The following is a 23,925-nucleotide window of genomic DNA, read 5'->3' on the forward strand; positions in this document are numbered from 1 at the left end:
CCCAACCCCCCCTCCCCGACCCCTGGGGTCGGACTGAGCTGGAGGAGTGGGGGGTGCGCGGGGCGGTGCCAGGGCTGGTGCACAGCTGCGTAGGCAGCATCAGCGGCAGCAGCGGGCATCTGCGGCGCCAGGAGGGGCGCGGCGACGGGAGCCCTGGCCTGGGAGAGGGCTAGTGAGGTGGGAGGGAGGTGCGCGGTGACTCGCGGGGTAGCGGAGCGCGGCGCCCCACACCCCCGGGGGCGGGCTGGGCTGGGGAAGCAGGGGGCGCGCGGGGCGGGGCGGGTGCGGGGGGCCTGGCTGGGGAAGGGGGGGCGGGGGGCGGGGCCAGGGCAGTTGCGCGGCGGCGTCAGCAGTATGAGGCGTGCGCTAGGGTTCCCGGTCGCGAGGAGGAGGAGGATGCGGCGCGCAAAGGGGAAGTGGCTGCCGAAAACAGCCGGGAGGTATGAGCCGGAGGGCGAGGGCCGGGAGGGCGGCGCGGTAGACAGCGGGACTTGGCCCCACCAGACATCCCGGGCATAGGCAGCGCAGGCACAGGGCGGGGGCGCGGCGGGCGGGCGCCCCGGCCGGCGAGAGGCCCGGTGAGGGGGGAAGGAGGTGCGCGATCGCGTCTTGAGGTGACTCGAGGGGTGGCGGAGCGCGACGCCCCCCACCCCCGGGGGCGGGCTGGGCTGGGGGAGCGCGGGAGGGGGCGCGCGGGGCGGGGCCAGGGAGGGTGCGCGGCAGCGTTGGCTGCAGCGGCAGCAGTAGGAGGCCTGCGCTCTGGGTCCCAGTTGCGTGGAGGAGGAGGATGTGGCGCGCAAAGGGGAAGTGGCTACCGAAAACAGCCAGGAGGTAAGAGCCAGAGCGCGAGGGCCGGGAGGGGCGGCGCGGCAGAGGGCGGGACTCGGCCCCGCCGGACATCCCGGGCATTGGCGGCGCCTGGCGGGGGCGCGGCGCCTGGGAGAGGGCCAGGAAGGTGGGAGGGAGGAACGCGGCCGCATCTTGAGGTGACTCGCGGGGTGGCGGAGCGCGGCGCCCCACACCCCCCAACCCCCGGGGGCGGACTGGGCTGGGGGAGCGTTGGAGGGGGCGCGCGGGGCGGGGCCATGGCGGGTGCGCGGCGGCCTCAGCAGTATGAGGCATGCGCTTGGGGTCCTGGTCGCGAGGAGGAGGATGTGGCGCGCGACGGGGAAGTGGTTGCCGAAAACAGCCAGGAGGTAAGAGCCAGAGAGCGAGGGCCGGGAGGGTCGGCGCGGCAGACAGAGGGACTTGGCCCTGCTGTTCATCCCGGGAATCAGAGGCGCCATCGGGGGCGCGGCTGGCGGGCGCCCTGGCCGGGGAGAGGGCTGGTGAGGTGGGGGGGCGGAGTGAGGCCGCGTCCCTAGGGTGACTCGAGGGGTGGTGGAGCGCGACGCCCCCCACCCCCAGGGGCGGGCTGGGGGAGCGGAGGGCGCGCGGGCCGGGCGGGTGCGCGGCGGCGGCGGCAGCAGTAGGAGGCATGCGCTCGGGGTCCAGGTCGCGAGGAGGAGGAGGATGTGGCGCGTGAAGGGGAAGTGGCTGCTGAAAACAGCCGGGAGGTATGAGCAGGAGCGCGAGGGCCAGGAGGGGCGGCGCGGCAGATGGCGGTACTAGGCCCCGCTGGACGTCCCGGGCATTGGCTTGTATCTGATTAGATACAAGCACGTGAGATGATTTGGTCCTTTAACTGGGCTTAAAAAGACTCATCTGCTCCTATTTATGAAAAAGAGAAAGAAATCATTCTCCCAAAAGTATTTGATAAACTTAAGGAGTTTATTGGACTCATGACAGCTAATTTGTTATTATTATGCAAAATTCAAAATGAGTTGATTCTGGTTGCTATTGTGCTCTACCAAATAGTTTCTGTTTATAGTTCATTTAAATGTCATATTACATTTCAAACAATTTCCTGTCAGCTATACTTTACAGGGTATCTTTTAAGTATCTGACTTGTGTCTTAAAATGTCCAAGCGTCTTAAAATGTCCAAGCAACAATTAAACTATCCCATTATGCTTTCATGAATGGAAAATAGTGTTTTATAAATTTTGAGAATTGCATTACTCACTTGTAAACATCAACATCAACCAAGATGAAAATTGTATATTTTACTTTGTTGAATTACAAAAAGGGTATTAAGTTACATTGATAGGCATAACCAAGCTTGTCTCTGCTTGTTTTTCCAAGAACACAGATGAACTCATTTAAATGTAGCAGTACCAAGGAATCATCAGCCAGAGAGAAAACCATGGCAGAGAAAGTTTTCCCTCACAGATAAATGAGTCACTGTGTCTTTTAAATAGATTTTTCTCTGATGTTGAATGAGACATTATTTTCTTTGCATCAATAGAGTAGAAGTAGTTATATTTTTGTTTTTGTTTTATACTTGCGTTTCTATTCTTAAGTCAAACTTCTTTTCTTACTGTCATGGTCTGATACTGTGCCGAGTAAAAAGCAAATTTAGTTTGTTATAATGTATTTAATTTTACAAGAGTCAGAAGAGAGTATGCTTTTTTTATTTATTACTACTGGAAGCATTACAAATACTGTGCTAAGTGTTTTGCATGTACTATTTTATTTATCATCGAATAACCTGAAATAGGTACTATTAATTTATTTATAGTCTACAGTATTCATTTAATAGTCACAACTAAAACTTATTAGTCTGATGTTCCACAATGAGAACGTAAAGAAGCTGGCTCTAGCATGTGTTCTAACGTTCATATGCTAATCGATTAGGATACATTCTTTCACTCAAGGGGAAAAATGGGCACACACATACACACACAAATAGAAAGATAAGCTCTGCTTTATTTTATCCATGGATTTTTAAAATATTTATTTTCATTATTTCTATACTGGGAGTGCATTGTGATATTTACCAAATTTCTTACAATAAATTGTAGTTCAATTCACCCCCTCCATCACTCTCCTTTATCCTCCTCCCTCCATTCATAAAAGAAAATACATAGTAGAGAAGAAATTCATTCAGCTGATGATAGAAGTAACAAGATAGAAGTTGAAACCATAAATGTAAAATCTGTATGAATTTTAATTTTAGCTGTTTATTTTCTGGAACCTCAAGTACCTATGATAAAATATGAGCACACATTACTTTGCTAAACTGCATCATATACAACTTACTTGTATGTATGCCACTTTAAAACTTTATTTCTCCTATTTTTCCTTGTATGCCACTTTAAAACTTTATTTCTCCTATTTTTCCTGCCCCCTCTTAATAAAAATAATTTACAAAACTGAAAGTACAGCCTCTAAAGTATGGGGGCTTAGAGACCCTCATACTGATAAGTGACATTTCCATAAAATGAGAGCTACCTATGTAGTGATCATACGAAAATCAAAATGAATTGATTCTGGTTGCTATTGTGCTCCACCAAAATCATAGCTACTGTTTAAAGGTAGTTTAAATGTCATTTTACATGACGTTGCAAATAACAAATCAGCTGTCAGGAGTCCAATAAATTCCTTAATTTTGTCAAATACTTTCTGGAGAATGTCTTCTTTCTTGTTCATAAATAAGAGCAGATGAGTCTTTTTAAGCCCTGTTTCAAAGGATCAAATCATCTAGTGTCCTTGTTTTTAATCAGATGTCTTAAACAATAAGAAGAGACAGAGATCTTTATCTTAATATGAAGGCTCATATCAAGGCATGAGCTCATCAGGCTTATATCATTATCAAAATTAAACCCCTTTGTACTATTAAATGTATGCTAACAAAAAAAGAGGATCTTCCTAGAAAAAAACATTCTAATGTATATTTTCCACTTATGTTTATGAAAGGGGTTATTTTCAGATGTAATTATATGCCTGAATGCAATTGGATGTAATAATCAACAGAGAATAACTTTCCTTGGCCTACAGCCAGTGTTCCCCCACTACAGAGTTCATTCATTAGCTGTAAGAAGAGACATTTGCCAGTATTTTAAAATAATATTCTACTTTCTGTCTCGGCTATGAAAATTAGTTGGAGTGATTTCAATGTTTATTCAGTTAGTACTTATTTATCCACATTATTTTTCTTTTTGTAAATTGTTTGAGTGTAATGTTCAATTGAGAAAACCCTATAGAAATCGGTGAAACCAGACTTGGGAGGCATCTTTATGGAGAGTGCATTTTCATCTGTGGCTTTCAATTTTGCATGGGCTGTAGAGGACCTTGATCCAGTTCTCCCAGTTTATCCTGCTTTGTCTGGGTTTTATCAGCAATTTTGTAACATTAGGGAAACAAGGTTAATTATTCGTGAGTTGCAAATTAACAGTCAAGATTTTTAACTACATTATTTATCCACATTACATTCATCGTCTTCTCAGACTTGATTGCTGATTGATCTGTCATCTATCCATCTCTATCTACCTATCTATCTCTATCTATCATCTATCTTGGCAACTATAATTTCAAAGGTGTCATTTAAACATCTGCCTGTGTCTTAAAATGTCTTTTGTATATTTGCCCTTGGTTTTCTGGAAGGGGATATTTTAATATGTAATTATATACCTGAATGCAATTTGATATAATAATCAACAGAGAATTCCTTTGCCAGGACCTGTAACCAGTGTACCCCCACTACAGACTTCATTCATTAAATGTAAGAGGAGACATTTAACAGTATTTTAAAATAAATAGTATTCCATTTTCCATCTTGGCTATGGAAAATGAAAATTTAGCTGGAGTAATTCCAATGTTTATTCAGTGATTACATATTTATCCACATTATTTTCCTGTTTTTAAATTGTTTAATTGAGTTTAACAATGTACTCTTCATCTTTGCTGAATTCATTAATTGTGGATTCCTTGAGTTTTTATAGAAAGAATCATGCCATATGCTGACAGAAGGGTTTATTTTCTTCATTTCTAAGGTGACTGACTTTTTAAGAGTTTTCTTACCAATTACTCTGGTTAGAACTTTAAGTACAACATTGTGTAGTCTTGGTGATAGTGAGCATCCTTGTTTTGTTCTGATCACGGGAAAAGTTTCAGTATTATACTGTAGAGTATTCTTAGCTGTGAGTAATCATGTTGGGGAAGTTTTCTTCCATTCCTCATTTTAAACTCTTTTTATAAAGCAAAGGTGTTGAATTTTTTCAAATGCATTTATCAATGTTTTCAAATGTGGTATATCAGCTTGGGTGATAATCCATTTTTTCCCTTCCTTTTCTATTAGTGTGTTACAATATATTGATTTTCTTTAGTTAAACCACCTCACATTCCTGGGATAAATCCCACTTGTTCATGCTATAAGTACTTTTAATATATTGAACAATTTGATTTGCTATAATTCAGTTAGTATTTTTATATCTGTATTAATAAGGAATATTGGTTAATTTTTTGTGCTGCTTTTTGCTTTGGTATCAGAATAAACTCTTACCTCATAAAATGAACTAATAAGCAATTTCATATTGTAGAGTTTTTGGAAGAATTTGTGAAAGATTGGTGTTAATACTTTTTAAAATGTTTAACTCAGAAGCAAAGTGACCTAGTCCTAAAGTTTTCTTTTTTGGGAGGTTTCTGATTACTGATGAATTTTTGTTGCTATGTACTTGTTATAGGTCTGTACAGACTATCTTTTTTTTATTTTGGTGAGATTGGGGCTTGAACTCAGGGCTTCAACTCAGGGCTTCATGCTTCTAAAGCAGGTAGTCTACCACTTGAGACAGACCTCCAGTCCATTTTGCTCTGGTTATTTGCCCAAGTTTGCATTGAATCATAGTTCTCCTGATCTCAGTCTTCCTAGTAATTACAAGTACAAGCATGAGCCACCTGTGCCTGTCTATATTTTCTTATCCTAAAATTGTTTAAGTTTGTGAGATTCTAGAAATTTGTCCATTTCATATTGGCTATCCAGCCATTGGCATGCAGTTTTCATAGTTTCCCTCATAATCCTTGGTTCTGTAAGGTTGTATTCATTTCCCCAATTTTGTTTCTAATCTATGTCCAACCACTTTTTCTTCTTAGGTAGTTGAGATAAAGATTTGTTAATTTTGTTGATCATTCTAAGCAACCAATATACTCTATTGAATGTGTATCCCGCCATTGATTTATTACTACTTTAATCTTTATTATTTCCTTCTTTCTTTTAGCTGTCATCTCGTTTGTTTTCAATTTTTTTGTTTTCTTAAGATATAAATTTAAAGTTTTGAATTGACATCTTTTCCCATTAAATTGGAGGTTTTTCCATCCATAAATTTCCTTTTGATTAATACTTGTAGTAAATTCTATAAACTTTGGTATTTATTTTATTTGTTCCAAAACTATTTTTTCTTTTTCCCTTTGTTACTTGTCTCACCCATTAATTTATTGAAAGCATGTAATTTAAATTCCACATTTAGCCAAGTTTTATTCTTTCATTGTATTATTTATTTGTATCTGTATTTCATACCATTAAAAAAATACTATGTACTATTTCAATATTTTTAAATTAACTGAGAGTAGCACTCAGGAGGCAGAGACAGAGGAAAATCAAAAGTTTCAGCCAGTCTTGGGCTACATAGTGAGTCCTAGGTCCAGGTCATATACTGAGAAAAAAGGATTACTGAGACTATTTGGGGGAACTAATTATTGGTGTATTCTGGAGAATTTTAGCCTATACATGAAAAACGTGTGCATTCTTCTATTATATGGTGAACTGTTCTGAATTTATCAGTGTTTTAACTACTTGTTTACATGATCATACAGTATTATTGACTTTCTATTCATTCTTGGAAGTAGAATATTACAGTTTCTAATATATACTTGGCCGTTTCTCCCTTCAATTTTGTCCATATTAGACACATATACTTCTTTTGTTCATTTGTGTTGCTCTCACAAATTACCATGGACTGGGTAATTTATAAATAATAGCAACTTATTTATCAGAGGGTCTGGAGTCCAAAATTACAGTATCAGCAGAGTGAGAGACTGGTTAGGGCTGCTTTCTGCTTCTAAGATGGTACCTTGTTACTACAACTTCTGAGGGTGAGGAATAGTGCATCCTTCAATGGTGGAAGTTTTAGAAGAACAAGAAAATCCTGCTTTAGCCTCAAAAGCCTTGCTAAGAAAGCAACTCCCGATCATGAGGGGCAGAGCACTCATGACTTTACTCCTTATCAGAGGCCACACTTCTTAACACTGTTTGCACTGAGGATTTATTTTCAATAAGAATTTAGAGGGGACACCATTATTCAAACTTTAGCATATAATTGTGGCTTTAGTGTTTGTTGCTTCCATGATGACTGTTGTTATATCTCATTTATTGTACTTTTTTGCCTTTTGTAACTTTTTTTACTTAAAGTTTATTTTGTTTTACATTAGTATAGCCAACTCTGCTCTCCTTTAGTTTTTATTTGCATGGAATATATTTTTACCTTCATTCATCCTCTATATATTTGTGCCTTTGGATGTTAAATAATGCATTATTTCCATTCAAATGTATTACCATTTTTAGCCATTTTATTAATTAGAGCCTAATCCATTCACATTTAAAGTTGCTTACGACTAAGATTTTTTTTCATTTTTACATTTTTATATTTCTTTTACCTTCTTTAATTCCTTGAGTTCACCTAGTGTTGCCTTCTTTGATGTTTCTTTTTTGCATGTATACTTTTGTTGATTCTTTTTTATTTCCTTTTTGTATTTTGTGTATAAATCAGACATTGTAATTAACATATTAAAATGACAGCTACCCTCTTATGATGTTTTTGGCACACAGAACCTCTGGGTTCGTTGTATGACTTTTCACATAAATTTATAATTACTTATTTATATGTTTGTCTTTTAAATCAAATAGAAAATAGTTATAAAATAAATATAAAATAATACCACACTTTATATTTGCCTACGTAGTTATCTTTAATGCAGTTCTTTGTTTTATCACATGGTTTCAATTGATTGTCTAGTGTCCTCTGACTTCATTCTGGAGAACTCCATTTAACATTGTTTTGAAGGTCAGGGCCAAGGGTAATTTTGCTGGATATAATGGTTTTGGCTAACAGCATTATTTCAGTATTTTTAAAATGCTGTTTCATTTCCTTCTCACTTCCATAATTATTGATGTGAAATCTGTTAAAGTTATGATGGATTCCTTTTTTATGTTAAGTAGCTTCCGTCTTTCTACTTCTAAGATCATTTATTTGTCCTTAGTTTATGATAATATGATTAAAATGTGTCTCAGAATATATCTCTGTTTCTCCATATTGAAGTTTACTGAGCTTCATGAATATATGAACCTATGTTTGTTTATCAACTTGAGAAACATTTAGCTTATCATTTCTCCAAATACTCATTCTTCCTTTTCCACCCTTTCCTGTGTTTTTTATTCTTGTATGAATACCATTACAGTTAGGCTGACTTATTTGAAGATTTATTCCAAGTGGTTTTTAATAAGAGTATTAAAAAAAACCCTCCCATGTGTGCCTTATGCAGCTCACATGATGTGAAGAAGCTGTGTCAGTCCTGCCTTAATGTCAGTGGTGTGAGTGTTCATGGTGCTTTCTCATGGTGTCATTGGAACTTTTCACCCACAGACAGCGAGGGCCAACTCTGTCCTTATGTTTGTATGCTTCATGCTCCACATGTACCTTCAGTTCATTGCATGTTCTTTTGTTCTTTTTACTCTCTTCTTGTTCCGTTCCTGCTAATTTCTGGAGGAGGAGGATGCTGTGCGCGAAGGGGAAGTGGCTGCCGAAAACAGCCCGGAGGTAAGAGCCAGAGCGCGAGGGCCGGGAGGGGCGGCACGGCAGACAGCAGGACTCGGCCCCACTGTTAATCCCGGGCATCGGAGGCGCGGAGCCCCCCATCCCCGGGGGCGGGGGTGGGCGCGGAGCGGGGCGGGGGCTGGCTGGGGAAGCGGGGGGCGCGCGGGCAGCAGAGCCCCGGGTGTGGGGCAGGGGGGAGGAGAGGGAGGCTAGATGGATAGAATGCTGGAGGAGGGAGTAGAGGAGCACAGCTTCCACCTGCTGGAACAGTGGGTGGGTGACCCTGGAGTGCTGAGCACAGATGGACCCGCGGTGGCCCAGATCCGGTGATGCTGCAGCTGATCCTGCTTCCCGTGGGCCTACCAGGGATGATACACACGACACACACACACACACACACACACAGAGAACACACCAATACAGACACATACAACACAAACATACACATCACACACAGTACACATACGCACACAACTAGGCATACACAGAGACACATACATGACACACACATGCACAGAACAAAGATACACAACACATACACACGCATAGCACACACACACATACATACACAAGATACACAACACACACATTCACGCATCGAAACACAGCATACAACACACATACACGACACACACAGACGCACATGCACACACACCTCCTACACCCACAACACATACCACACTAACACGTATACAAAACACACACACAAAACACATACGTAAACAATACACATAAACAAAGACACACATACATACAACACACACAGACACACACCTAATATCCCCACAAACCTACACACAAAACATATACACACTGGCTGAACACACTAGACACACACACCAAACACAACACACACACCTGACACCCACACCAAACACATACAACACACACATACAATTGTGCTACTGGTACAGCCTGCATCTGTGCTGTTCCGAGCCCAGGTGCCTCCAGGAGCCTTGCAGTGCATTCAGCAGACCATTTCTGCAAGGCAGAGCTCGCCACAGACTGAGCACCCTGCCTGACCCCACAGGCAAGGATGGCTCTAGGATGCCATAGCCCAGAGACATTGGACCCAAACAGGGCAACTCTGGTGCCTGTGACTCACACGGACTTCTGGAGCATCCAGTCCTCTCTGGAAACCTCAAGAGGCCTTTGGGAGGGATACAGGGAGCCAGTGCCCAGGTTGCAGACACAAACACTGCGACCTCCTCTGGAGGGGGTAAGGGCATCTACAGTGGACCAGACCAGTCACCCTACAGACCTCAAGCATCTTGCTCTGACCCAGGCCTCTAGAGGAGGAAGAGGACCTCACTGCTCAGACCCCAACAGGGTTTGGCTTCCATCAACCCTCAGCAGAAGCCTCAGCAGACAGCCCATATGCAGGGAGGCATTTGGGGAGAGACTTCAAGCCCAGATGTCAGCCCTGGCAGAGTTGTCAGAGAAAATGTGCAGCATGGAGCTTGCATGCCCCATGAGGATTTCCCTGGCCACCCCGGGCTGAGTACCTGAGATAAACTGGGAGAACTATGGCAGCTACTTTCATCGACGTGTACCTGACCTAGCCCTTGGGGACTTTGTGTGCTTGAATTGGCTAAAGATGGGGTGCTGAGGGGCAGGAATGGTGAGGCTTTCTAACAATACTTGAAACCTAATGATAAGCAACATTTCCTCATTATTTTCCAGTGACCGACCTTACTGAAATGGTGCTACAGTTGCTGTGCAAAGAAATTCTGGCGTGAAGAAGAATGTAAAAATCTACCTTCTGTGGTTCAAGATCAGGTTGGGTGTGAGTAGGAGGTTGTGGGGATCCTGGGAGAGCTAACTTAGCAAAGGTGTCTTTAACTTTTCCTTGCTCCAAGAAGCACCCTGACTGCTTTGCCACTCAGGCAGAGGGGACATGTGGGGAGAGTTATTCGATTTTTTTTGTGCTTTATTCTTTCCAGAAATCCACAGCCAAAGTATAGGCTCTTGAGCTCCAGGTACTGCTCTTGGATCACCTTGCTCAGAGCTCACTCCATCTCCCTCTCATGGAGTGTACTTTCTGCTTTCACTTTCAGTAAAACTTGGCTGCTGCTTTGCAATCTGTTTGTTCCCATCCAGTTCTTTGTTCAGGATGCCAAACACCTGAGATCTTCTCAACCAGGGTCTTTTGCGACCACCCTCTGGGAACACTATGAATACATCTGGGACACATTCATCTAGAGTGCCTTTCCCCACAATTTCTTCCTTTTTTTTTTTTAACTTTCATTTTTCTCTGTTCTATTTTATCACCTTCACATTTATTTACATATGTGTACATTGTTTGGGCCACCTGCCCCTCCTCCCATGCCCCCCAATACCTCCAGTCTGGGCAGAACCTGTTCCACCATCTTGTTCTCCGATTTTGTTGAAGAGAAAACATAGGAGATAGTAAGAAAGACATAAAGTTTTTGCAAGTTTGAGGTAAAGATGGCTGTACAGAGAGAGTCCTAGTGTTGCTTCCATGCACTTGTGTATTACAACCCACATTGGCTCATCTCTGCCAGACCTCTTCACTTCTTCCTGGTCCCCTTCCCATACTGGCCTCTGCCAGGTTAAGATTACTTTATTTGCTCCTCTACAGAGAGCACATCAACCACATTCAAATTTTAGGTTACCTTCCTTTTTCCTATTCCTCCCACACACATTCTCTCCTTACTGTGTGACCCATGTCCAATAATAGTATTGAATTTATTTTGGGTCTACAATCTGCATTTTAGGGAGAACCTGTGATTTTTGGTCTTCTGAGCCTGGCTAACTTTGCTTAAGATGGTGTTCTCAACATCCATCTGTTACTTGTGAATGACAAAATTTCATTCTTCTTTGTGGCTAAGTAAAATTCCATTGTGTATAAATACCACATTTTGTTAGTCCATTCATCCACTGAGGGGCATCTTGGCTGTTTCCATAGCTTGGCTGTTGTAAATAATGCTGCAATAAAGATGGGTGTGCAAGTGTCTTTGAAATAACTTGAGCCGCATTCCTTTGGGTATATCCCTAGGAGTGGGATTGCTGGATCATATGGCAAATCTATGTTTAGTATTTAAAAAGCCTCTATATTGTTTTCCAAAGTGGTTGAACTTGCTTGCGTTCCCACCAGCAGTGTATGAGGGTTCCTTTTTCCCCTCATCCTTGCCAACATTTGTTGGTGGTGGTGTTCTTCATGCTAGTTATTCTAACAGGAGTGAGGTAGAAGCTTAGTGAGGTTTTGATTTGCATTTCCTTTATGGCTAGGGATGGTGGGTATTTTTTCATGTGTTTTTTGGCCGTTTGGACTTCTTCCTTTGAAAAAGTTCTGTTTAGTTCAGTTGCCCACTTCTTTATTGGTTTATTAATTTGGGGGGAGTTTAGTTTTTTGAGCTCCTTATATATTCTGGTTATCAGTCCTTTGTCGGATGTATAGCTAGCAAATATTTTCTCCTACTCTGTGGGTGTTCTCTTCAGTTTAGAGACCATTTCTTTTGTTGAGCGGAAGCTTTTTGATTCCATGTAGCCTCATTTGTCCAACTTTTCTCTTAGTTGCTGGGCTGCTGCAGGTCGTCTGAGGAATTCCTTGCCTATAGCTATTGTGTCCAGGGTATTCCCTGTTCTTTCACGTACTAACTGCAAGGATTTGTATCTAATATTAAGTTCCTTCAATCCACTTTTGAGTTGATTCTAGTAAGTGTGATAGGCATGGATCTAGTTTCAGTTTTCTATAGGCAGATAACCACTTTTCCCAGCAACATTTGTTGAAGAGGCTGTCTTTTCTCCATCATTTGTTTTTGGCACCTTTGTCAAAAATAAGGTCGGATAGCTGTATGGATTCATATCCAGGTACTCTATTCTGTTACACTCTTCTTCATATCTGTTTTTGTGCCACTACCATGCTGTTCTTATTGCTGTGGGTCTGTAGTATAGTTTGAAATTGGGTATTGTGATACCTGCAGCATTGGTCTTTTTGCTCAGTATTGCCTTGGCTATTAATGGTCTTTTGTGTTTCCAAATAAACTTTAGGGTAGATGTTTCGATTTCCATGATGCATGTCATTAGGATGTTGAGGGGAATTGTGTTGAATGTGTAGATTGACTTTGGTAGTATAGCTATTTTTACTAGGTTGATCGTGCCAATCCATGAGCATGGGAGATCTTTCCATCTTCTATAGTCTTCCTTGATTTCTTTCTTCAGTAGTTTGTAGTTCCCTTAGACAGTTTATTTACATCCTTTGTTAAGTTTATTCCTAGGTAGTTGATGTTTTTTAGGCTTTTGTAAATGGAATTGTTTTCCTATATTCTTTCTCAGTTAGTTCACTGTTGGTGTATAGAAAGGCTACTGATTTTTGTAAGCTTATTTTGTATCCTGCTACATTGCTGAAGGTGTTTGTGGTGTCTAGGAGTTTTGGGGTGGAGTTTTCTGGGAATTTGTAAGGTAGTACTTGTATATACTCTCAAAGGTTCTCCAAGTTATTAAGTTCGTTAGTTCTTGTGAGAGAGCACACAGTAATTAGTACCTATTAGTCTTTGCAATTGAAAGGTAGTACTCAATGTAGCATTCACATATGAAGTATTTACATTCACTGTTTTATGACTCATGTTCCTAAAAGAAGCACAAATTGCAAGTTTACCAAATCTACCTTTGTTAATTTTGAATTTTTCTTATTTTAGATTTTCATTAATTTCAAGGATATGTATGTATATATACACATACATATAGTGTTCATATATAAATAATATAGCCTCTGAAACTAAACAAATCTTTGCGCTTGTGATTTACAAAATATCTGATAACACCACCTTTGATATTCTGTATTCTATATTCTTTCACCTCACAAAATATTTTGATGTTAATTATTTCCAGAAATACTTTCTGTGACCAAAGATCAAGTTAAATTAATGTATTCCACTGGTTGAATTATTTGAAAATGTGAAAACATTTCACCACAGTGCTTGTGATGTTAGGTCATCCCCATAACCACGGAATTAGGGATGTGGACATGAACTTGACAGGTGAGATTAACTTCATGATGTAGTTCACCGCCTTGCAGGTCAGAGACATTCAAAGCTGCCTGTGCTCAGCTCCCACTGCGCTGCTGTCCCTGCATCTTGCTCTACAGCCATGGCTACTCAGGGCTCCTCTCGATGCTGTTTGGAGAAAATGTTTGTCACTGTGTCACCCAGGTGTCCAATACAGTAGTGTAACTGGGTGTTTTCAGTTGAAACTTGAAATTGTGGTGTTAGTAGTCACATTGGTTTTGAGGAAATCCTCAGGTTAAGGTGAAGTGATCATGAGCAACAAAATGAGAATGTTTTGAGGAAAATTGGGTATTAGGTGAAATAATTATTAGCAGTTAGAATAACTTTTCTGATATTTGCTTTTTAAGAAAATCATTTCAGGAAATACACAAATCAGATTCTGCGTGATGGACCCTTCAGAAGATCTGAGAAGCCAGCTTGGACATTTAAAATCAGAACTGTCATTTATACATATGCTAACTGGCTTCAATATGAGAAATTCTTCTGGAAGACAAGGACTGCTGACCTCTGAGATTATCAAAAAGGGTGAGCATTATTTTAATCTAGAAATAGTTTTGAAGCTCACCTTGTTATGACCAGGAACTTGGTTATAATAATGTTGAATTAAGATTCTGCACATTCACTGTCATGGTGTACTTGTGCAGTGAGGCATCTTTTGAACATCATATTTGCTCAGTACTTTTTTTGTGTCATTAGGGTGTGAATTCAGGCCTTGTGCCACCTAGGGAGATGCTCCAACTCTTGAGCTGAAGTTCAGCCCCCAAACTCTTAAAAGTCACCTGAAGTAAATATTAAAGTACAGAACAGTGTCCTTGATTACCTTCCTGGTCAAGTAAGAGTGATATGGTATTTGCGATTTTAACACACCCCAGGGCCTCATGCATGCTAGGAAAGTGCTGTACCAATTGAGCCATGTTGTCAGCCTATTTTAATTTTTTTGAGACAAGGTGTACATCGTGGCCCAAGCTGGCCTCCTGCCTCAGCTGCCCAATTGCTGGCATTACAGGTGTGACCATTACACCAGCATTAATTTATAAATCTTACAATTCATCGCTCCCATGAAAGCTGCCTCACTGTACTGTAGTACTCCTAACTGTCATTACCTAGGGTCAATAATCGACCATCAGCTGAAGCTTTTCCCAGAAAGAAGCAATCTGGTCTTAATGACTAAGTTTTATTGCCAAGGATCTAAGGTGCCCTGAGAGGTGAAAGGAAGGTAATTTACTGTTGCAAGTGAATGTTAGGAATTTTCTTTGATCAAGAACAACGTTCTTTAGCAGAAATCATTTTTGGAAGTGCTTGCTGATTTTTCTACTGAAATAACTCTTAGGAGAGGGAGAGTGCTCAGTGGGTCTTCAGCAGCTCACTGCAGCGGTGTTTTTAATTACTTATATAATTGAAGTGATGGAATTTAGAGACTTGAAAAGATTTGAATGGAAGAGATGGGATTCAGAAAGTACAGCCAGGTAGGGTTTGCATAACAACTTGAGCAGTAGAGTGCCTGCCTAGCAGGTGGAAGGTCCTGAGCTCAAATACAGTCCCACAAAAAAAAAAAAAGGCTAGCCCTGTATGAAACTCTTTATCTATCTATTCATTGCTGGTACTGGGGTTTGAACTCAGAGCCTCACATTTGCTAGGCAGGTGCTCTACCACTTGAGCCACTTCAACAACTCTTTTTTGTGTCTGTGTTGAGTACTTTTGATATAAGGTGTCATGAACTATTTGGCCAGGCTAGCTTTGAACCACAGTCCTCCTGATCTCTGTTTTGTGTGTAGCTAGGATTGCAGACATGAGCCACCAGTACTCAGTTGACAGTCTTGAGTAGTAGTCACCCACCTCGGGTGGGTCTCAGACCTCAATCCTCCTCACTGTGAGACCTCATGCAGAAGGATTACAGGTGCATACCACCATGCCTAGCTTGTTGGTAGAGATGGGGGTCTTGCAACATTTTGGAGTTTGTTGGGTGGTACTGGACTTTGAACTCAGGGCCTTGTGTTTGCACAGGTAGTCTACTACTTGACCCACACCTCTAGACCAGGTCTTCTAACTTTTTGCGTGGTCTGTACTAGAATTGTGATCTTCTAATCTCTGCTTCCCAAGTAGCTGGGATTTGAACAGGCATGAACCACTGCGCCTGGCCTCTGTTCTTTACTTTTTATTTTTTCATGATTTCCCAGCACTGTACTAATGAGGACTGCTCTTACCTTTTTGTCAGCTCTAAAAGCATGTTATGAAGAGTAAGTACTTTGGCTTGATAGTTGATCATTTTGAAGGACAAATCTTCCGGTGTTCATTAATTTTGATAAAAAATATACTCTCACTGTTTAAAATTTTTTTCTAAATTTTATTAAGAGTATAGATCTTTAAATTAAGGAAATTCAGTGAACCCCCAAAAGAACAAACACAGCAAAAACATACAAAACTAATTGCTATCTTGTTTAGGAACAGCTAAAACATGATAAAAACAAAGAGCAATGTCCAGATTTCCCAAAATTCACAAGAGTGGTTATGTCTGGGGAGAAGAATGGCAAGGCTTCAAGTATATTAGTAAATTATTTTCTTCAAGTAATCTAAAGAGTACATAATTATTTATTACTCATTAAATTGTGTGTACACATTTGTGCATATAGTATAGAGATCACAATATTAATACAATATTAATGAAGTCCATCTTTTTTTGTGTGTGTGGTTCTGGGGAAGGAAACCAGAGCCTTGTACATATTAGGCAAGTGTTCTCCCAGTGAGCTGTATCCCCAGCCCTCCATTCTTCGTCTGTTACTTATAAGAAGAGAAGCTATTCCTAATCACACTTCTTATTCATTTAAAAAAATTCTGGGGCTGGCAGAGTGGCTCAAGCAGTAAGAGTGCTTGTTTACAAAGCATGAGGCCTTGAGTTCAAACCCCAGTGTCGCCAAAAAAAAAAAAAATCTGTGTTCAAGTTAACAAGTACTGACATTACAGTTTGGCACACTGTTTTTCTTTAGAAGCAATTATACATGCATTTTATACTTCCATAAAGAAAAGAAATGAAGCCTGGACCTTAGATAATTCAGAATATCTCTATGGGCCTGAGTTTGTTGTCTACAAAATAAAGTGTTTGCACCAGGTTATTTTAGATTCATCCACAATTCAATGTTTACTGCATTTTGACACATTTTTATGGAGAAAGCCCAAGGTCACCTAGGTTTTCTTCTATGTTATTTTCATAACATAAGTTTTACATGTGTGTCTGTGGTCCATTTTGCATTAATTTTTGTAAAAATTGTAACTCAGTGTTTAGATTTACTTATTTGCTACATGTGAATATACAGCATCTTCTATGGAATAGACTGTCCTTTCTCCATTGAACTTCCTTTGCTCCTCTGTCAGGAATCACTTTATAGCCAGGGGTGGTGGCTCATGTCTATAATCTCAGATGCTCTGGAGGTGGAGATCAGGAGGTAGTGGTTCATGGTCAGTGGGAGCAAAAATTTAATGTGAGTTCACCTTGACAAATAAGCTGGTTGTGAAGGTGCATGTCTCTAATCCCAGCTACATAGGAGACTGTCTATAGCAGGATCACTGTCTGAGGCCAACCTGGGCAAAAAGCACTGGATCTTATGTGAAAAACAGCTAAAACAAAAAGGACTGAGGGTGTGGCCCAAGCTGTAGAGTGCCTGCCTAACAAATGTGAGTCCTGAATTCAAACTCAGTACTCCCACACTCCACTGCCAAAGAAAATCACTTTTCTGTATTTGTGAATCTATTTCTGGACTCGATCTTGAACTTGTGATCCACCTTCTATGCTTTCACCAACACCACACTTTTTATTAGTGTAAAAGTTAAGTGTCAAAATTAGGTAGTGTTAGTTCTCTGACCTCATTCTTCAGTATCATGCTGGCTGATCTGAATCTTTTGCCTTTTTTTTTCCTACTGTGTTGTGATTGAACTCAGAGCCTTGTGGCTGCTAGGCACGCAGTCAAACTCTGAACTATATCCACAGCTTCTGCCTTTCTAGTCCATGTAAACTAGAGATTCTCTTTTCTTCTCATTTATTTACTTTTTTTTAATTATAAAAAAATTTTATTGCGATGTATTTGTTATATGGGGGGAACCATAGTGATAGTTCTGATTAGGATTATATTGTACATTATTTAGATTGCCCTGATCATGTCTCCTCCTAAAAATCACTTCACTTAAAGCATTTGCAAGAGATTTCTTCTATTTCATATAAGTATAGGAAGTCCATCTAAGGTATATGCTCATCTTAATCTCCTTCATTCACCCTTCCTCCTCCCACTAGTGCCCCCAGACACACACTGTACCTGTTTTATAGTCCTTGTTTCATTACTAATATTTAAGTTGACGTTCAAAGGGTTTCTCTATGTTTCCCCTCTGTGAGTATATTTTGTTCTGTTCCATCCCTTCTGTTGCTCTCCCTTACCTTTTTACCTCCCACCCTCCCCCCTTTTTCAACTGCTTTCAGTACACACCTTCATATCCTCTACCTTCACAGATGTTATGTTTTATGATGTTACTGATGCTCTATCATTCTCTTTTCCTTTCCCTCTTTCTCTGAGTTCCATGGAGCAGTTCTACTATGACAAACACATTCTGCATCTGAGTTTGTATATGTTTTTCTTTTGGATCTATCTTCCACGTATGAGAGAAAACATGTGGCCTTTGTGTTTCTGATCCTGGCTAACTTCACTTAACATCATGCCTTCCAATTGTATTCACTTTCAAACCACATGTCATTATCCCTTCTGGCTGAGTAAAACTTCTGTGTATACACCACATTTTCTTATGCACTCATAGTTGTAGGACACCTGGGTTGTTCCCACAGCTTGGCTATTGTGAGTCATGCTCAGATGAACATGGGAGTACAGGTGTTTTTATTGTATCCTGTCTTATGTTCCTTTGGGCAGATGCCCAGGGGCAGTATCAGTGGATCATATGGCAGTTCTAGCTTTAGCTTTCTGAGGAATCTCCGTACTGCTTTCTGAAGTGGTTGTACTAATTTGCATTCCCACCAGCATGTTTAAGGGTTCCATTTCACCACATCCTCGCCAGCATTTGTGGTTATTATTGCTCTTGATTACAGCCATTCTAACCGGGGTGAGATGAAATGTAAGTGTTGTTGTGATTTGCATATCTGTTGTAGCCAGGGAAGTTGAACACTTCTTCTTGTATATACTGTTCATTTGTACCTCTCCCTTTGAGAATTTCCTGTTTCATTCATGTGCCTGTTTTAAACTCTTGAGTATGCTTGTCATTATCTACAAAGCAGCTTGCTGGGGTTTCAGTTGGGTTGCATGGAATCTATAGGTCACATTAGGAAGAACTGACATCTCAACCACATTGAATCTTTCTTTTCATAAAATCATGATCAGGCATTCCATTTAGCTGTCATGTGTCTTTAGTTTCCTTTAATCTGGTTGATCCTTCTTTGTCTTTTGTAACACTGACTTTTTTGAAGTTCACTTACGTTATAGATTGTTATTTTTTTTCCTTTCTCCTTTCCTTCCCCTTCCTCTTTCCCTTCCTTCTCCCTGTGTAGTCCAGGATAGCCTTGATGTGTGATTGTTTGACTTCAGCCTCCTGAGTGCTGAGCTTACAGGTATGTGCCACTACACTTGGAATCAAAGTTCACAATCATCTTGTTAGAATAACTTGGTTCTACTAATTCTGAATACCTACCTAGCACTCTATTTAAATTGACTTCCCTCTGGGCTTTCCCCATTGCTGTCTTAGGTTTCAATTTTCCTGGATATGCCAGGACAGTTCTACTTGTCCATGTACTATTCAATTTATCCCAGTGAGTTCCAGCTTCCAAAATTAGGTTGCTCTTATCTTTCCTTTTCTCTTTACCCTTGTAGAATTGTGCCCTTCTAAAAATAATCTCATTCACAAAACTGCATGCCAACCTAACATCAAAATTGTGCTTATGAGGTATAATAAATTTCTGTTTCTTGATCTGGGTGGTGGTTGCATGGATAAACATATATGTAGAAAATGAGTCAGGTTTGAACTTCAGAATAGGGCATGTTGGCTGGCTGTGGTGGCAAATGCCTGTAATCCCACCTACCCTGGAAATGGAGAAAAAGATTGAGCCTCAGGCTCAACTTGAGTAGGAACTAGCAAGACCCTATTATAAAATCAAGCTTTGTTACATGATTCAGGCTGGCAATCCCAGCTATTCAGAAGACAGAAATAAGGAGGATTGAGGGACCAAGTTGGCCCAGGCAAAAGTGCAAGAGTCTACTTGAAAAAAACAAAACTAAAAGCCAAAGAACTGGTGAGTCTACCCAACTGGGCATACATTGAGAAACCCCTTTGAACACCAACTTAAATATTAATAATGAAAAACAGGACTGTAAAATGGATACAGTGTGTATTGGTGTACTAGTGGGAGGAGGAGAGTGAGTGAAAGAGATTAACATGATGGTATATGGTTGATGGACTTCATGTACCTCTATGAAGTAGAACTGAGAAAACTTGCAATTGCTTTAAGTGGGGTGGGGAGAGGGTTAAGGGGAAGAGATAATGGGGACAGTGTAACCAATGTACAGTACAAGTCTATTCGGAATTGTTAATCCCCCCATATAACGAATATCCTAATAAAAAGTTTATAAAAAATAACCTTGTTAACACCTCCCTCAAAAAAAAGGAAAAGGACTGGCTCAAGGGGTAGTTTGCTTGAGGTGTTGAAGTAAATGCTCAGTGCTGCCAAACTAAATAGATGCATAAACAAACAAACAAAGGGCTTGCTGGGCACCAGTAGCTCATTCCTGTGATCCTAGGTACTGGGAGGCTGAGAACAGAGGGTCATAGTTTGAGGCCAGCACAGGTGAAGAGACCCCATCTCCAAAATACCCAGAGAAAAATGGTCTGGAGGTTTGGTTCAAACAGTAGAGCATGTTGAATTCAAACCCCAGTTCCACAAAAATGTATGCATGTCATATCTTGAAAATAGCACTCATATTAGTGAAATTTTGAGAGGTAACAGAGATAAGCATGTGGGTTCCATTTATTGTCTTCAACAGTATTTAGGACAAATGGTCCTAATGTATGTGGCCCACCCTAGGTGTTGTGAGACTAAAGAAAGAGGCTAGACATATCTACAGTTGCACAGAGTAGAATTTATTGGGGGGAGTTACTGCCAGAAGCATGGCTCTGGGTGGCAGCAAAGACCACTTGGATTCCCTAAATATGGTTTAGAAAGAATGGCATATTTGTGAGTTAGGACAAAAGTGACTTCATTCCGGCTGGAATGCTCTCAGTTTATCTTAATATTGAGAGTCAGGTGCATCTGGGAGCCAGGATCCCTATTTAAAGCTCCATGAATGTCTCTAGTGGTTTTGTCTAATAGTGATTGTTGGAAAAACTGACTAGGGTTACTCTGGGACCACCATAGTGGTTATGAACCAGGATGGCTACAGTCATGTCAAGCCAAATCCATACATGAACAAGATAATGATGAGAAACAGAAAAGAAAGAACATCAAACAGTGAACATGATTCAAACTTACCTAGGGTTTTCTATGTCTATTTCTGTTTACCTTGAATGTTGGTATAATTGAGCACTAGAAAGTATAAATTGATATTGATCCAATTTTGTAAGGCTAATCAATTTGATATACTTTCTTCCAGATTTTTAAATACAATTGCTAATGTACACTTTCATATTTCTACATATGTTGTAGATATTCATACAAAATAATGGATATCTGAAGACATCTGTTGTTTGCATATAAAATGCTTGTTTATCTAATTTACAGACGTGAAGAATGTTCTACAGAGACACCGATTATCAGAAAGTTGCCACATGGTTACATTTCAACTTGAATTTCAGATTCTGGAAATGCAGGTAAATTAAGGAGCATGTTGAGATAACAAAGATCTTTCTTCTATGAGAGAAACAATTCCCACACCCCAGCTTCTAGCAGTGACTGAGCTGAGGAGGAGTCCATGAGGCAGAGCTCCCTTAGCACATTTCATCACTTCAGTTTTGTTAAGTATCAACCCCATCATCTGCACGTGGTAGGGTTGTTGCTGAGGCCATAAGCACTTTCTTGTAGAGCAGGTGTCACGATGCTCCTGGGCTCCCAGTGTAAGACCCTGAGGTTGCAGAACAGTGCCAGATGCCACCAGTAGTTAGCATATGGGCCTGCCATCTGTTATCTGTAAGTTTCCTAAGCTGTGTAAGAGATTTCTCTAACATTTAGCATAGTAAAACAAGAAAAAATACTACTTTGCTCTTTTTCTGTGGGTCAGGAATTTGGAAGCAGCCCAGTTGGGTGTCCATGCTCAGGCCTTCTCTTGAGCTTGTAGTCATCTAGGACCATAGCCTTCCGGAGGCTGCTTTGGCTGGATGACTCTGCAAGTTAGTTGTATTGGAGTGCTGAAACACAAGACAGGGAGGGGAGGGAGACAACTTTGGTTAAGGTTTTAATACAAGATGATGAGGCAGACAGAATGATAACACATAGCCCTACTGACTGGGGATGGGCAGTGCAGGCTGAAGCATCTTCAAAGTCTGTCTTCAGGAAGGGCAGAATTCAGGCATAATTTTGAGAACTGACAATGTTTGATGGCGAGAAAGCAAGTTTCAACCAGTAGATTTTATCATTTGGAAATGTGTACAAAAAAGAGGAATAAAACAAGTCCAGGAAGGCTGACTTGGCTTCAGCTTTTCAAATGAATGTAAGTATAGAGCAGATGTTAGTCAACCCTGTGGACTGGCTGCATTTTTGCAGTCAGGGAGCCAGAATTCTCATTTGTGTCAGTGTGTCTGCTTGTGAGCCTGTGTTCACACACATGGCCATGCATATCTGTGAGAGCATATGTGATTATCTGTGAATGTAGATGTTCATAATAAGCCTTTGTGTGTCTGTACATACACATCCCTATGCTTGCAGTTGTGATTTTCTCTATCTGGCACTGTGGTATTCATGTCTGTGTTGAGTTGTGTTTCAGTTTTATTTTTATAAGAGATGAGGACTGGTTATGGAGACCAGGGTAGCCTTTAACTCTAAATGCTCTTCCCTTAGCCTCTTAAGTGTGGGGACCACCACACTTGGTCCTCATTATATTGTTCTTCTCCTTCTTGTCATTGTCCCATCTCTGTTAGTGCATGTGCATCAGGTGCCAGCTGTCTCTGAGGGTTCCAGGCTAAGGCAGGTAAGATAGGCATGGCTAACTGAGGCCTTTCTATGAGACAAATACTAGGATGATCTCAAAAGTACAAGTAATGAAAGGAGGAAAGTCATGAGAGTCAGAATAACCTGTCTGAGATCACATGCCTTGTTGGAAAGAGGCACTGGGTGTGAACCTAACTTGATTTCCTCCCAGTTGGGCACTGGCACATTCAGACCCATCTGGAGACAGTGGTGGGGTGGTTGTAGGTGTGACATGGAGCAGTCCAGGAAGCATTCAGCAGCATAGTGAACCTAGGAGATGTCTTGTCTAAGACAAAGTGTCAGTTGAGGAGACCTTCAGAGATATCCTCACTTCCTGGATACGGGCCAGAGAATTTAGAACCCTGTTGGCCAGGCAACCACTGTCCTGACCCACTGTAACAAACTCATATCTCTCTAAACCTTATAGAGTAAAGGATGTTTTCTCGATGTCTCCCATTGCGCAGAGGCTCACATTCCAGGAGAAGCAACCCTGGAGGCCAGCCTCTGTCTGGAGAAACTACATCAGTACTTGACCACAATGCCAGTGGAGATGTTTCCAGAGGACCCCAAAGGTGACAGAGGGCAGGACAGGGCAGTTGAAGGGGGGGCACACAAGCCACTCTAATCTCCCAGAGACCACAACAGATCCCTCCTCTTGTGGGTGTGTGTCTGTGTGTCTGTGAGTATAGGAAAATTTGATCCTCCTATTTCACTTGACTCTATGACAAAGTCCTTTTTCCAGTGAGCTACTGTCTCCATGCTTGAACTGTCCCTCTTTGGCCCCAAACCAGGAAGAACTTGTGCCAGCCAACTTCCTCTGTGAGGCCTACAGGGAGAAACTCTCCAGGGCAAAAATTTTGGAGAAAATGGTGCCTTCTGTGCTGTTCTGGGACCCCATCTTCCTCCCCACAACCAGGGGCAGCAACCGAAGGTTCACTGCAACAGAGCATGAGCTCAACAGACTGTTCAAATGGTGAGCCCAGAGAATTTCCACTGCTGTGACTTAGCAATGTAGTATCCTGCTCCTGGCCCAGTTTGTTGTTCAGAGTA

The 23,925-nt window shown here is 41.4% G+C and overlaps 1 protein-coding gene across 12 annotated transcripts in view; it reads left to right on the forward strand.

Moving 5' to 3' along the window:
* The first annotated feature begins 345 nt into the window (after positions 1–345).
* Positions 346–23,925, forward strand: part of LOC141415575 (uncharacterized) — a 32,282-nt gene continuing 8,702 nt past the window's right edge. The window contains exons 1-7 of one of the 12 annotated variants that reach the window (XM_074052489.1): positions 346–440; positions 8,638–8,688; positions 10,369–13,688; positions 14,063–14,240; positions 21,475–21,563; positions 23,340–23,447; positions 23,667–23,848. In XM_074052489.1, coding sequence (XP_073908590.1) covers positions 21,484–21,563; positions 23,340–23,447; positions 23,667–23,848 — 370 coding nt within the window. In that variant the 5' untranslated portion in view covers positions 346–440; positions 8,638–8,688; positions 10,369–13,688; positions 14,063–14,240; positions 21,475–21,483. Of the gene's footprint in view, positions 441–734; positions 832–1,087; positions 1,197–2,766; positions 4,873–8,637; positions 8,689–10,368; positions 14,241–19,971; positions 19,993–21,474; positions 21,564–23,302; positions 23,448–23,666; positions 23,849–23,925 lie in introns of those variants that run through there. The other 11 variants (XM_074052490.1, XM_074052491.1, XM_074052492.1 and 8 more) reach the window with 11 other exon arrangements.

Source organism: Castor canadensis, chromosome 13 (genome assembly GCF_047511655.1).
Source record: "Castor canadensis chromosome 13, mCasCan1.hap1v2, whole genome shotgun sequence".
NCBI classification, from domain to species: Eukaryota; Metazoa; Chordata; class Mammalia; order Rodentia; family Castoridae; genus Castor; species Castor canadensis.